The 14,121-nt window shown below is 39.3% G+C and overlaps 1 protein-coding gene across 3 annotated transcripts in view; it reads right to left on the reverse strand.

The window, feature by feature from the left end:
• SLAIN2 (SLAIN motif family member 2) overlaps positions 1 to 14,121 on the reverse strand; it is a 79,527-nt gene that overhangs the window by 45,386 nt on the left and 20,020 nt on the right. For all 3 annotated transcript variants that reach the window (XM_075544368.1, XM_075544367.1, XM_075544366.1), the window contains exon 2: positions 4,477 to 4,625. In XM_075544368.1, coding sequence (XP_075400483.1) covers positions 4,477 to 4,625 — 149 coding nt within the window. The remainder of the gene's footprint in view (positions 1 to 4,476; positions 4,626 to 14,121) is intronic.

A 14,121-nucleotide genomic window follows, 5' to 3' on the forward strand; every position in this document is an offset into this window, starting at 1 on the left:
TCTGTGTGGGCATGGCCTTCTCCTGAGAATGCTGGGAAATCCCATACTTTCTCTTGTAGGTGGGGAGACACTTCTCTCTCTGCCACTCCCTGGGAGACACTGCAGCCGACAAGCCACATGGAACTACCCTAGTACCCCGAGCCAGACAAGTCCCATGGATGCAACCAGACCTCTGAAGCCGGAGAAGCCACAGAGAGACCCCTGCCAGCACTGAGATGCTCACAACGCCACTAGATCCAAAGACTTTCTACCACTAGCTTGTGGTCATTCTGTATTTGACTTCATTGCATGTGTTTCTTGAGTCTAAAGAGGACTTTATAGATTGGTATCGGACATAAGGGTTAATATCAGACTTATGGCCTTCGACTGGACTGGGATGTTTTCTCAATGTTCAATTGCTCTTGTATATAAACCTCTCCCTTAAATACATATTCATGTTTGTAAATTTGTTCATCTAGTCCACCGGACTAACACAAACACAGAGCAGCACTGACCCATATAATTCTCAAGGCTGTCAATCTTTATGAAACAGCTGTGAAGTGCTTAACTACTGTGTCAGCAGGGCTCTTTTAGCAACTCTTAGTGGCTCTTAATATTCACACCAACCACACCAATGCCATTGAGTTGATTCTGACTCATAGGACACACAACTGCTCTTTACGGTTTCCGAGACTGTCCACCTGTAGGGGAGGAGACAGCCACAACCTATTCCCTGTCCCACCAAGCAGCTGGTGGTCTTGAACCACCGGTCTTGTGGTTAGCAGCTCAGACTTATTTAACCCACTGCATCACGAAGGATCCTGAGTGACTAACTAGGCCAGGGTGATGTCAAAATACGGAGGAATACTCTTAAAAATACTAATATATGAATATAAAATTATATACATAGTACAAGAGAAAGACTAAGCTATCAAACATAATTTTTTTAATGAAAGGTAAGATTTAAAATATTTCCTCCTCCCACCCTAATTCTACAACTCACAGCTTAATTCCAGTCCATAAATATTCATGATCTAAGCCCTGTGTAGAAGAACACATAAACTAATATACCACAATTCTTTCTCTCAAGAGGATTACGGAAGGTTTTAAGGCAACATGAAATTGTTTGATTCTAAAATGGCAAAGCGCATGGAAATGAAGACAGAATAATTCACTCTAGTGGGGAGCAAAGGGGAAAGGCTTTTTAGAAGTAGATGCACTGGGCAGGCTAGGAGGAGGAGTGAGCCGATTGGCCATAGCTGTGGGGGAGCATGTGCTCTCCTTTGGGTTTGTAACATGAACGAATAGGGTCTGGTCATCCATGGCATATGACACAAAGAAGTGTGATGAAGCCCTAGGCGAAGGCCAAAATCGAAAATCCCAGCTGAGGTCAGGTCATTGAAGTTCTGCAATACCATGCCCAGAGTGTGTTTTAATTAGTGGTAATGGCAAAAAGCTATCAGTGATTTCTGAGCAAGAGTTTGATAAGGTTCCATTTGTTAAGGGGGATGCGGGAGGATTGATGGAATTGATAGTGGTAAACTGGACAAAACCAGGCAGTAAAGGCAATAAAGAAACAAAATTAATAACAATTGTATTAAAATGTGGAGAGGCGTGCTAAAATGAAAGGCTGCAAGGTTTCCGGTTTGCCTAGCAGCCTGAGCAGGGAACAGGTGCTCTCGTTTAGGTCTTCTGTTTTGTCAGCTAGTGTGGACGAGGGGCCGTGTTGCTCAGCGAGTCTGACACCTTTTCATTGTGAGACAAAGTGTCATGCTTTATCCAGAGTTAGTCTGGATATCACTAGCATTTCATGCCCCCAGTCTTTTATCGTGTTCCTCTCTGCCAGTGGTTCTCAATCTTCCTAATGCTGCGACCCTTTAATACAGTTCCTCATGTGGTGGTGACCCCAAACCATAAAATTGCTATTTTATAACTATAATTTTGCTACTGTTTTGAATCGGGCGACCCCAATGAAAGGGTCACTCGACCCCCAAAGGGGTTGGGACCCACAGGTTGAGAACTGCTGCTCTATGCTAGAAATTAGTTGGTTCCCTCCAATTACATACTTCCACATCTTTACCCATCCCTCATACATACCACCCAGCTATCCTCGTCTATCCCTGGCAAAAGCATCTGATGTTTACTCTTGGCATTCTCCAATTTACTTTCCACACTGCAGCCAGAATAACCTTACCAAAATAATACAATAACCTTATCCGCAGATCATGTCATCTCTGCCCCACCCACTGGGCCCTTGATATGTCTTTCCATTGCTCAAAATCTTGAGTGTGCCTATATGGACCTTACAGAGTCTGGTTCATTCCGCTCACCCTTTCTACTCCAGCCACCCTGGCTCGTCCCAGCCCTTCTCTAACTGGTTCTCTTTAACTGCAATGTCCCTTTCCCTCTCACTCCTCCTTTAGCTTCGGTACATTGCTGTGAATCTTTAGGATTCAGATTTAACATTACCCTCTAAAGGGAAATTCCTATTTTTCAAAGCTTCAGAGCACTATACACCATTCATATAAATACAACCAACTATGAAAATTATTTTTTAATCATTTTATCACAATCCATACATATATTCATTGTGTCATGCACATTTGTTGCCATCATCATTCTCAAAACATTTGCTTTCTGCTTGAACCCTTGGTAGAAAATTATTCCTATTAATCTCTTTTCCCTAGCATACGCTCCATACAAAGGCCACTACTTCAGAAGGATTCTCTACACAGAGGAAAAGTTAAAATATTAGTGTCAAGCCAGACAGAGTCAATTCAAAATCTACAATTATATCCTAAAAGTTGTTTGCATGTAAGAACCAAACTTAAACTACACTTTTCCAGCCTACCTGTACAGCCAGCCAACCAAGCATACACTGTACTTATATAACAACCAAACTGTCTAGCTAGTTTCCGCCCTGCCAAACTGACCATTTTCAGCTTAAATGCTACCCAGAGAGCATATTATTTTTCTGATGAAGCCAAAATAAGCAATTTTCAAGTACATAGCTATAAGTAGACAGGAAATAAAGAAAAACCCAAACCTTGATAATATATGGGTTGATCCTTAATAGACTCTCTTGTTACAATCCATGCAATTGATTGCATCGAGTGTGTTTGTACATCTGTTGCCTTCATTCTTATGTAGACATTTACTTTCTATTGACCCCTTGGTAGCAGCTCCTCTCCCCCTATACCCTAATATCCTCATAACCCCTTGATAAATTATAGAATCTTATTATTTTCATCTCACCCTGACAGCTGTCTCCTTTTCCCCATGTTTTCTGTTGCTCTTCCCCCTGGAGAGGGGTGCATGGTTATGTGTTGATCGATTCCCCCTTTTTCCCTTGCTCTCCCCCTCTTCCCACTACCCTTCTGGTATCACTTTTCCCACTCCTGTTCCTGAATTCTGTGTGCCGTGAGCCTCCATCTCTTATCTATACGTGTGTACATGCTCTGATCTAGTATAATTGAGAAAAAGCACTGGGGTCATGGTAGTGGTGGGTGAGGAAGCCTCAAGGAACCAGAGGACTATAGTGTGTTTCATCGATGCTTTACTGCACCCTGGTTGACTCATCCCTTCCCTGTGGCCCTCTGTTGGGGGGACGTTCCATTGTCTACAGATGGGCTTTGGATCTCTGCTCCAACCCCCTCGTTTTCAACAAAATATTTTTGTTTGTTAGTTATGTGTCTTGTGATGCCTATTACCCGGTCCCCATGACTCCTCATGATCACACTGGTGGTGTGAAAACCAGAACATTCTTAAAAGAAACGAAGAGAATGTTACAAATGGGCCAGCAGTACCATGCCTGTTTCTATGCATGCTGGTATGGGTCATGAAGTGCCATAAATAGCCACAGGCACATTTGGTTAGCATTAAGCCAAAATAGCATAAAAGCAATTCAAACCTAAAATGACATGTAAAACAAACAAAAAAATCTTAATAAGAAAATGCTATTAATACGCTAAGAACCTACTATGTATGTGGAAACAGTGCTAGGTACAACATCATCATCATTTAATTCCTAATAGAACTTTTCAGGGTTCATCATTCTCATGGCAAGTTAAATGATACTCGGACCACCCCAAAAATCAAGGGTTGTAGTGAGAGCAGGTCTTCTTGGAACTCAAAAGTCATATATTTCTACCAAATGTTACATGTGAGATGAACAGACATTTTTAATTTTAATAGCTACTGCTTGTATTTGTATTAGAAACAATGATCAGATAGTTCATTATTTCATAGGTATTATTGATTACTAAAAGGTTAATCAGAAATGAGAAGATTTTGAAAAACAAACACACCTGTTTGAAGTAAGTAGTAAGTCAGGGGGTTGTGTATGGAAAAAACTCTCATGGTCGTATGCAAAATGAGATTTGGAAAATGCTGCCAGGTAAGGCATTGTCATCCCCCAAATACAGACTCAACATTTATCTGTTTCGTTTTTGAGAAAAGAAAGCAAAGGGACGAATTTACAAATAAAATTAGACATACCTGACATAGTTTGATCAAGTTTGTGGATAAGAGACTTTTTAGCACATTCAACATCAGGGCTTGGATAATCCAAAACTTGCCTGCACCAAACTAATGGACTAACTGATTTCTGCATTGGTGTAAGTTTTTTCTTTGGTGATGAGTAAAGCCTAGAAGAAAACAGACAAAAGGTAACAATCATTATTAAGCACAGTGCACTGAAAGAGGGATCTCTGTGGAGGAGTATGTTTAACATTACCTATGTTTACTTAGTGCACAGGGAAGAAAATCATACTCTAATAAACAGACTCAAACCTCAAATATTAAAAGTACAACAAAATCAAGCCAACCTGTCCATTCCTAATATCTACCTTCTTTTTCTCTTACTCTCATTACTAAAACCTTGAAATACTTGTTTTTACAATAACGTACTCTATTTTCAGTCATGCTGAAATGAATTGTTGTATATACCTTTATCATTTGGGCTAGCCTAGAAGGTAGAATACCAAAACCCACACTCACTCACACCAAGTTGATTTTGACTCATGACGATGCTTTGGGCCAGAAAAGAACCGCCAGTGTGGGTTTCTGGGGCTGTAAATCTTTAGAAAACCTCTTCTTTCTCTTGAGGAGCAGCTGGTGCCTTTGAGCTTCTGATCTTGTGGTTAGCAGTCTAATATGTAACCCACACCATCACCAGAAGTTTTTTTCACGCACTGCCACAGAGATGGTGCCAACTCAGCGACTTAGAGGGCAAAGTAGAACTGTCCCTGTGGGTTTCCAAGACTGTAACACTACAGGAATAAAAAACCTTGTTATAAAAAAGAAAAGAAAAAAAAAGCCTTGTCTTGCTCCTAAGGAGTGGCTGGTGGTTTTGAACTGTAGAACTGTAGACCTTGTAAGACTGCAGCACTATTTCATCAAAGGCAGAATAGGGAAGACCAATACATCCCTCTCCACTTCCTCTCTCTCCTTTCCCATTAAAAACTCACGCAAAAACTACAATTAGTGTTTCATTCTTTTTAGTCAAGCAACCGCTCTGTAATGATCTTTCCAAATGATAATATACCTGGTAAGAGCAGTACTTTATATCCTTACAAACTTAATATGGATATATTTAGGAAGTGCAGGGAGTCCCCAGGTTACAGATGTCTGACTTATGGACAACTGCCACTTGCCTCTTAATGTTATATGAATTTGCCCTTTGAAATAATCGAGCCAACCCCTATTTGCAACAAATTCTTCATCACCTGTGCATACTGCACATGCAGCTTTTAAATCACTGGAAAAACTGTGCTTTTTCTCACAATAAAGAAAATATAAAGACTATATTGTCCTGGTTCCAACTCACTTACAATTCGACTTAAAGAGTTAGGAACTGATCTTATTCATATCCCAATGACTGCCTGTACTTCAATTTCAGAAAAGAACTAGATAGTTATTTTATAAGTCCCTGGAAAAGGTATACAGATAGAAAAAAGTAGGTATACATAATTATATTATCTATGTCATGATTTTTCCTAAAGTTAGTCCACAACATGTCAACTTATATTGATTTTTAAAGGCTATTTTTTATATTAACATACTTTATGTGGAACTGTATGTATACTTCAGTATGTCTATATACCTAGATATCGCAATAAAGCAAGGAACTTGGAATTTCACATTAATCAAGTAAGGGCAGCAATATTAAGCATTGCTTAGGAGCAAATATTTAAATATATCTCTACAGTACTAGAATAGACATGCTCCTTACAAAGTGGCAATATGGACACGATCCATGCCTTCTTTGTCCTCCCCTACCCATAACAGAAGTCTGGTGGCACAGTCGTTACAGCACTAGGCTGCTACTCAAAATGTCAGTGATTTGATGCAACCAGCCACTCTGCAGGTGAAAGCTTTGGCAGGCTGTGTCTTCATATGGAATACAGAAGAATGGAAACCCTGCTGAGCAGTTTGCTCTGCCCTTTGGCGTCAAGATGAGGGGCTGACTTGACAGCAATAAGATCTCTCATTTTCATGCCTTACTGAACTGTGATCAAGATAATCAAAGCTAATATACATTTCACCATTATCTCTATTTATTTGGACACAAATACTGAAATAGAACCTCAATTTATGAAATAACTTACGAACAACTACACATGAAAATATAATCAACTAGTTTCATTATCTTTCCGGCCCCCTCCCCAACCCCCCCCCCCATTAAAAATAGTGGTACCCTAATGGGCAAATGAAATGTCTATGTATGAGTAAGAAACATTAATAAACTTTATAACACTGTCTGGGGGGCTGACTCCAATCCCAACTACTATGTGTACACCCGCCCCTCCCCCAAGAAGAATTTATTTCAAAGGACGGCATTAAATCTGCAGCTCCGGGAGAGGGACATATCTGATCGGAGCACACAGGAGCAGATGAAGTGGGAAGAGGAGAGAGTGGAGCACATCCTGGCCCACCAGGCCTTGAGGACGATGACCCCAATTAGAGCAACCAGTCGACAGATAGGACCACATGGCCAGCCCCACTATGAGACATGACGTCCCTCACTGAACCATAGCCCTACATGGTACAACACTGTAGACACAATGTTGGAATTGCACCCGATATGATCCCGCCACACTGAAGCAAAACACTAAGGGGTGCTACAGAAGAGAAGGAATGGAGCAGCGAGGTCCCCAGGGAATGCTGAAGGTGGACTTTGGGGCCAGGGCGTGGTGCCCCAACAGACTGGACTGGACAACACTCCTTAAGACCAAAAAACAATCCTTGAACTAAAAAAAAACAACAACAAAACACTGTCACCACTCTTTCCATAAATATGTTCCCTTACACTCAATGGTTTCATGCAACTTACTCACACAATTCACATGTACTTGGTATGATCCCCTACTCTTCAATATAAAAATTCTTTTAAAAAGATCAAGGAATGACTGAATCTCAAAAACATTATGATAAAAGGAAAAGTGGCAGACATAGAATACATATTGTTTTTACACTATATCATGGGATTATTTACATGTTAGGTATTGCTTCAATATTTTAAATAGATGCTTTCGATTCTCACAACAAACCTGTGATATAGGCTGTACCATACAGGTGATCAGGGCACACAATACAGCTCAGTCAGTTGTCCGTAGCTATTAAGAGCAAAACCAGGATTGCTCCAGAGCTTGTACTGTACTAATATATTGCTTTTAAAAAACCACAAAATATCTTTGAGTTAAAGACCTCATACAATAATCATTTTAATGGTCTCAATGTTCCCTGCTCCATTCTTCCAAGCCTTACCAATCATAAAATATAAAACTGTAATTGATACTACTATTACTCCTACTGTATATACTCGTGTGCTGAAAAACTGGGGCTCGGCTTATACACTGGTCAGTGGTACCCCCGTGAGGTGTAACATCTCTCTTCCCCTCCCCACCCAGATAATGGGATGAGCACCCATTATCTCGCAGGTGATTGCCATTTCTCCGCTGTTCATTCAAAGCCCCACTGACACTGCAGAGCTGTGAATGTTTGTTTACTCACATCTAACCAATCAGAGCCATGGACGGCTCCAATTTGCAGAAGCACCCAAAGTGATTTACTCCGGCAGCTGAACTGGTAAGGATGTGTTTGTGGCTACGCTCTGTCTCTCCCCTCTGGTCTCTGTGTTCATTCACATCCTGTATCCCCGGCACGCAAGGACTCCCCCACCACCTCCTGGCTAAAATGTCGCAGGGGGAAGGGGGCATTATCATGAAACTTCTTTTTCAAAGTCTTGTTTTCTTATCCTATTAAAATGGATACTCTTGAAACAAAACAAAAACTCTGGTCATATGAGGCTGGTTTCAAAATGAAGGTTGTGTCAAGAGCAGAAGAGAGTAATAACAGTATTGCAAGTAGGGAATTCTGTGTTGACAAAAAGCAAGTGAGGGAGTGGCGGAAAATGAAGGCTGACTTGAAACAGATTCCAAAAGCTAAAAAAAAATCCCGTTGTGGTTTAACGTCTTTTTATGGGGCTCTAGAGAGTGAATTGCATAAATGGGTTATGGAATGTCGTCAAAATGGTTACTGCGTAACACGCATACGTGCTCTACAAATGGCTAAGGATGACAAATATAAAGCATCAGGCATTGAAAAATTTGCTGCATCAGCAAGATGGTATACCCACTTCATGAATAGGTTTGGCCTACTATGTTTGAGACAAACAACAAAGATTTCCCAGAAATTGCCACAAGACCTTGAAGAAAAAATTATGTCATTCCAGTCATTTATTATAAAACAAAGAAGGATTTATAATTATGACCTGGTAGATATTGGGAATATGGATGAAACTGCCATGACTTTTGATCTTCCAAACAACAGAACTGTGGCAAGTTTAGGACAAAAATAAACATTTTTCTCAAAACCACAGAAAATTATAAAAAAAACCCGCAAAACTATACAGTTGTTCTATCAAGTTTGGCTAATGGAACTAAGTTACGTCCTGTCAATATTTTTAAAAGAAAGACCTTGCCTAAAAAGATCAATTTCCCACCAAGAATTACTGTGCGTGTACATGTTAAAGGCTGAATGGATGAAGACAGAACAAAAAAAAATGGCTGGAAGAAATTTAGAACCGACGACCAGGAGCAACCTTAAAGAAAAAGCCATTGTTACTTGTTGGGATGTGTTTAGAGCCCACCTATCAGATGACATAAAAAAATGGCAAAATCTAGTAAAGTTACTTTAGCCGTTATTCCAAGGTGGGCTTACATCTGTACTGCAGCCTCCGGATGTATCATTGAATAAGCCTTTTAAAGATCGTGTGCGAAGGATGTGGCATGAATGGATGTTATCTGGTCAAGCCTGACTAACAAAAGGAGGAAATGTCATGAAGCCTGACATAGAGTTACCGGTAAAAGCAGAGTGGGTTCGAGATGCATGGGAAGACATTCCAGAAGACATGGTGTGACATGCCTTCCAGAAATGTAGTATTAGTAATGCTATGGATGGCAGTGAAGACTGTGCTTTGTATGAAAATGACAGCAGTGATGGTGATGACGGCGATCTCAGTGAGGACAGCGTCTCTGATGACCGCACACCAGCTGAAGCTCTGCATTGGGATACGGATGATGAGGAGGAAGCTAGTTTTAACTCTTTAAATTTTAGCTTGGTTGCTGATTGAGCTCAGGGAATAGTACTCTTAAGGTTATCATTGTTGATACCTTATTGTTTTTGTTGAACCTATTTTCCACTTACTGTGCTGATTTACTAATGTTAAATGACTTGTTGTCCTTTTATTTATGTTTTTTATTTAAAATAAATATTTAAATACATTAACCCACTGATGTCTCAATTTTTAGTAATTTTATTTTCATTTGTTTTGATTATTGAAACTCACCAATAGCTTTTGCATTTTCCATCCTAGGCTTACACTAGAGTCAATCAGTTTTTCTGTTTTCCCAAGTAATAATTAGGTACCTTGGCTTATACTCAGGTCGGCTTATATTCGAGTATATACAGTAAGTCACAACTCAACTGAAAGAAAAAAACCCTTCAGTTCATCTATGTAGTAAGTCTTTAACTTTCCAATGGATCACAGTGTCATTTTACCTTTATGTCTGATCTACAAGCAGACTAAAAGAACTAATACTCTACAAATAAATATATCTTTCTGGTTTTTATAGGACTGTCATTATTATTACCAATAATAATAATGGTAAGTATTAGCATGACAAACTCATCAGCAAAGTCTCGGAAGAAAACCAGGTATAAGCAAGAAGTGACATTAGCTGCAAGGTACACACACACACACACACACACACACAAAACCCCGTGGAATTTTCCTCAAAGGTATGTATTTAAATTTATTTTACAAACCAACCTTATCATCTGGAAAGTACTCTCCATTACATTTCATACATTTGTCAAATCTGTGATTCCATTCTTGGAAACATTTTTCAAACTCATCTGTTTAGATAACTGACAGCACCTCCCTCATTTTCTACTTCACCTCTTCTGTTGTCAAATCACTGTCTTTTCATGTCCCTCTTCATTCATGGAAACAAAAAGAAGCCGCACAATGCGAGGTCACGCGAATAAGGTATGTGGTACAAGAACAGCATGTTGTTTTTTGCTCAAAATGGGAGCACTAAGATGGCTATGTGAACAGGTATATCCTTCATCTGCCACAAACCAGGTCTTTTTTTGTTGCACACGGAACCTCTACATGGAAAGCTTAATTTACAGTCTGACCTGGTAGAATGAAGTTGAAATGCACTGAGTCGACATTTTTGTCCATTTAGGAAGTTGAAGGAGATCCAGAATCAGGTTTGTCATCAACCACATTTCATCTTTTTTGAAACAAGAAAACCACTCATACACTAGTTTTTCCCATGCTGCTATCCTTGTAAACTGTGTTCAACATCAGAACAGTTTCTGTGGCATTTTTCCCCAAGCAGAAAAAAAAAAGCTCACAGCCACACACAGTTCTCTTAAATCGGCCATCACAAAAATGAGGTTCGAGCAAAACTCCTTTTATGAAAAAATTCACTGTGACCAGAGAGAACCTTCCCAGATGGTACCACTGGGTGCACTATCAGAATGAGTTGCTAGCTGCTTGCCTAGGGGGAAGAATGCTTCCTATGAAAGCTCTGCCCAGCATAATTCTGGTGTTGTTTTTTTGGTTCCTCATTGTGCGCATGTATGGTATGTATGTATATGTATTACATATACAGCTACACACACATCTTTGGCCAAACCAAATCAAACTCACTGCTAGTGAGTCAATTCTAACACAAAACAATCCTGTAACAGAGAAGAATTGCCCCCGTGAAATATCTTAAACACAACCTCACACCTGTGGAAGGGAGAACTCTGCTGTTACAGTGACTAAAGCCCTTAGCTGCTAACCAAAAGGGTAGTGGCTTGAACCCACTAGCCACTCCTAGGGAGAAATAGGAGTGTTGGCTTCCAAAATGATTTAGAACACTGTTTCCAAGAGCAGTTGTTGATAACTACACCTCATTCTGCATTATGGGCTATATAGAACAGAAGTTTTTAATTTTCAGGAAGGTGCTGATATATATCTATGCCTCCTCAGCAAAGAGGGTGGTGGGCCAATAGGCCAATTCAGCTTGGGAAACTATGCTTGAGAAGCTTAGAAATACTATAGGGCAATTCTAGTCCGTCCTCTAGGCTCATTATTAGAATGGATGCAACAGCAGTGGGTTTGCCTTGATTTTTTATTTTTTAAACATACAGAAACCATGGCACTTCCATTAAAACTAAACAAAAAGTCCACCCATAACTGCTACCCCCAACTTCATGATTATCACGCTATGCTTCTCGCACCACTCACTTCCATGGAGTCATTTCTGACTCGTGGTAACCCTAAAGGACAGGGTAAAACTGTCCCCCTGTGGGTTTCCAAGACTGCAACGATTTATGGGAGTTGAAAACCTTATCTTTCTCTTGAGGTCGGGTTAGTGGTTTTGAACTGTTGACCTGTGGTTTGCAACCCAATATTAATATGTAAATTTTTAAGAAATAGTCAATTCTTGAATTTGATCTTTTCCCATTTTTGATGGTTTGCAATTTCCCAGAAATTTTTAGTTTAAAGGTCTCTTAAATCAGCTAGTTTCTAAATGTGTCCATCTTCTCCAAGATGACAGACCCAGAGTGTATGATTTTGAACAAAATCAGGGAAAGCAAAATTTTCTATCACTGAAAGCCTTAAAGTAGACATACTTATTATCCAAGTTCACCATTGCTGCTAAAAACTAATCCAACAGGAAGCAACATGCAGTGTGCTTTAGTGAGCAGTGTGAGTCACTGTGGTATTACCTAAAAGGAATAGCATAGTCCTGTAACTCCATTCATTAAGATGCTACTTAATTCTGCTAATTACTAGTCACATTATCTCCTTTTAAACAATCAAGTCAAAGTTAAAACAAAGTAATGAACTATACATATCATCCAACTTTTAGAATGACAGTATTAAGTAATTAATGCCAGCTTAAAATGGGAACTCATAAAGTTGGCTTAAAATGTATTTTCTATTTCTTGGTTACTAAGCACTATTAATGGAGTCCTGGTGGTGTAGTGATTACTCACTGGGCTGTGATCAGCATGGTGGGCATTTTTAAACCACCAGCAGCTCCTTAGGTGGAAAAACTGGGCTTTCTACTCCTGTAAACACTGACAGTCTCGGAAACCCACAACAGGTCACTATGAGTCAGCATTGACTTGATGGCAGTGAATGAGTGGGAAGCACTATTACCAACTCAGAACATTTTTTTCCATTTATAGCATCTAGAGTGGGGACAGTAAGGAAAGGCAAATAGGATAAGAAAGAGAGATAAAGGTAGGGTTATGAAAGACACACACACACACACACACACACACACACGCAAAACCAGGAGGAGGAAATAAGGATCACAGCTTACAATTTTAAATAGAGTTTAAAGGCAGTTGAGCAAAAGAATGAAGAAACACTGGGGGAACAGTATACTTTTAGTGATTTCTAAGTTTTTGGTTATGAACATGAATTGCTTTTATAATAAGAAAGAACTGTTAAGTTCTGTTAAAAAGATTTAAGTCATTTTCATTACTCTACTGGAAATTTGTATCCTCTTACCATATTTACTTAATCTGTAAATTAAGCAAATCATCAGAGAAGATGGATTATATGAAGAATGCAGCATCAGGATTGGACAAAGGTTTAACAACTTGTGATAGAAAGATGATACAACCTTGCTTGTTGACAATGAGAAGGACTTGCTGAAGATCAGGAATTGCAGTCTTCAGTATGAATTACAATTCAATGTCAAGGAACCCCAAACCCTTGCAACTGGACCAATAACTAAGAGCTTGATAAATGGAGGAAAGACTGAAGTTGTCAAAGATTTTGTCTTGCTTGGATCCACAATTCATGCTCATGAAACAGCAGTCAAGAGACCAGATGACATATTGTACTGGACAAATCTGCTGCCCAAAACCTCTTTATAGAGTACTGAAAAACAATTATCAGGGGTTGATGAGGGAAGGAGGGGGTGGAGGGAGGGAAAAAATGAGGACCTGATTCCAGGGGCTTGGGTGGAGAGCAAATGTTTTGAGAATGATGAGGGCAACGAATGTACAAATGTGCTTTACACAATTGATGTATGTATGGTTCGAGATCGGTGGTATATGAGTCCCTAATAAAATGATTTTTTTTAAGTGGGGGAAAGTGGGAAGATGCTATTATATTTTAATTCATTTTTCTACATTTAAAAAAATCCCCTCATATTATACTTAACCTTAAATAATACATTGTTTAATAGTATTTTTAAAATATTATATGCCATCTATGTAAAAAAAAAGAAAGAAAACGTTTTGAAACCAACTGTGGTAGTAATTGTACAATACTGTTTTATGTGATTGATGGAATGTTATGATATATGTAAGAGCTCCCAATAAAATATTTTTTTAAAAAACACAAGGATGTTATTTTGACGACTAAGTACATCTGACCCAAGTCAGGGTATTTTCAATTGCCTCATATACTTGTGAAAGTTGGGTACTGACTATAAGGAAGACTGAAAAAGAATCAATATGTCTGAACTATGGTGTAAGCAAAGATTGAAAGTACCTTAGACTGCCAAAAGAACAAACTGAACTATCTTGGAAGAAGTACAGCCAGATAATACTCCT

This window comes from Tenrec ecaudatus, chromosome 3 (assembly GCF_050624435.1).
Source record: "Tenrec ecaudatus isolate mTenEca1 chromosome 3, mTenEca1.hap1, whole genome shotgun sequence".
Taxonomy (NCBI): domain Eukaryota; kingdom Metazoa; phylum Chordata; class Mammalia; order Afrosoricida; family Tenrecidae; genus Tenrec; species Tenrec ecaudatus.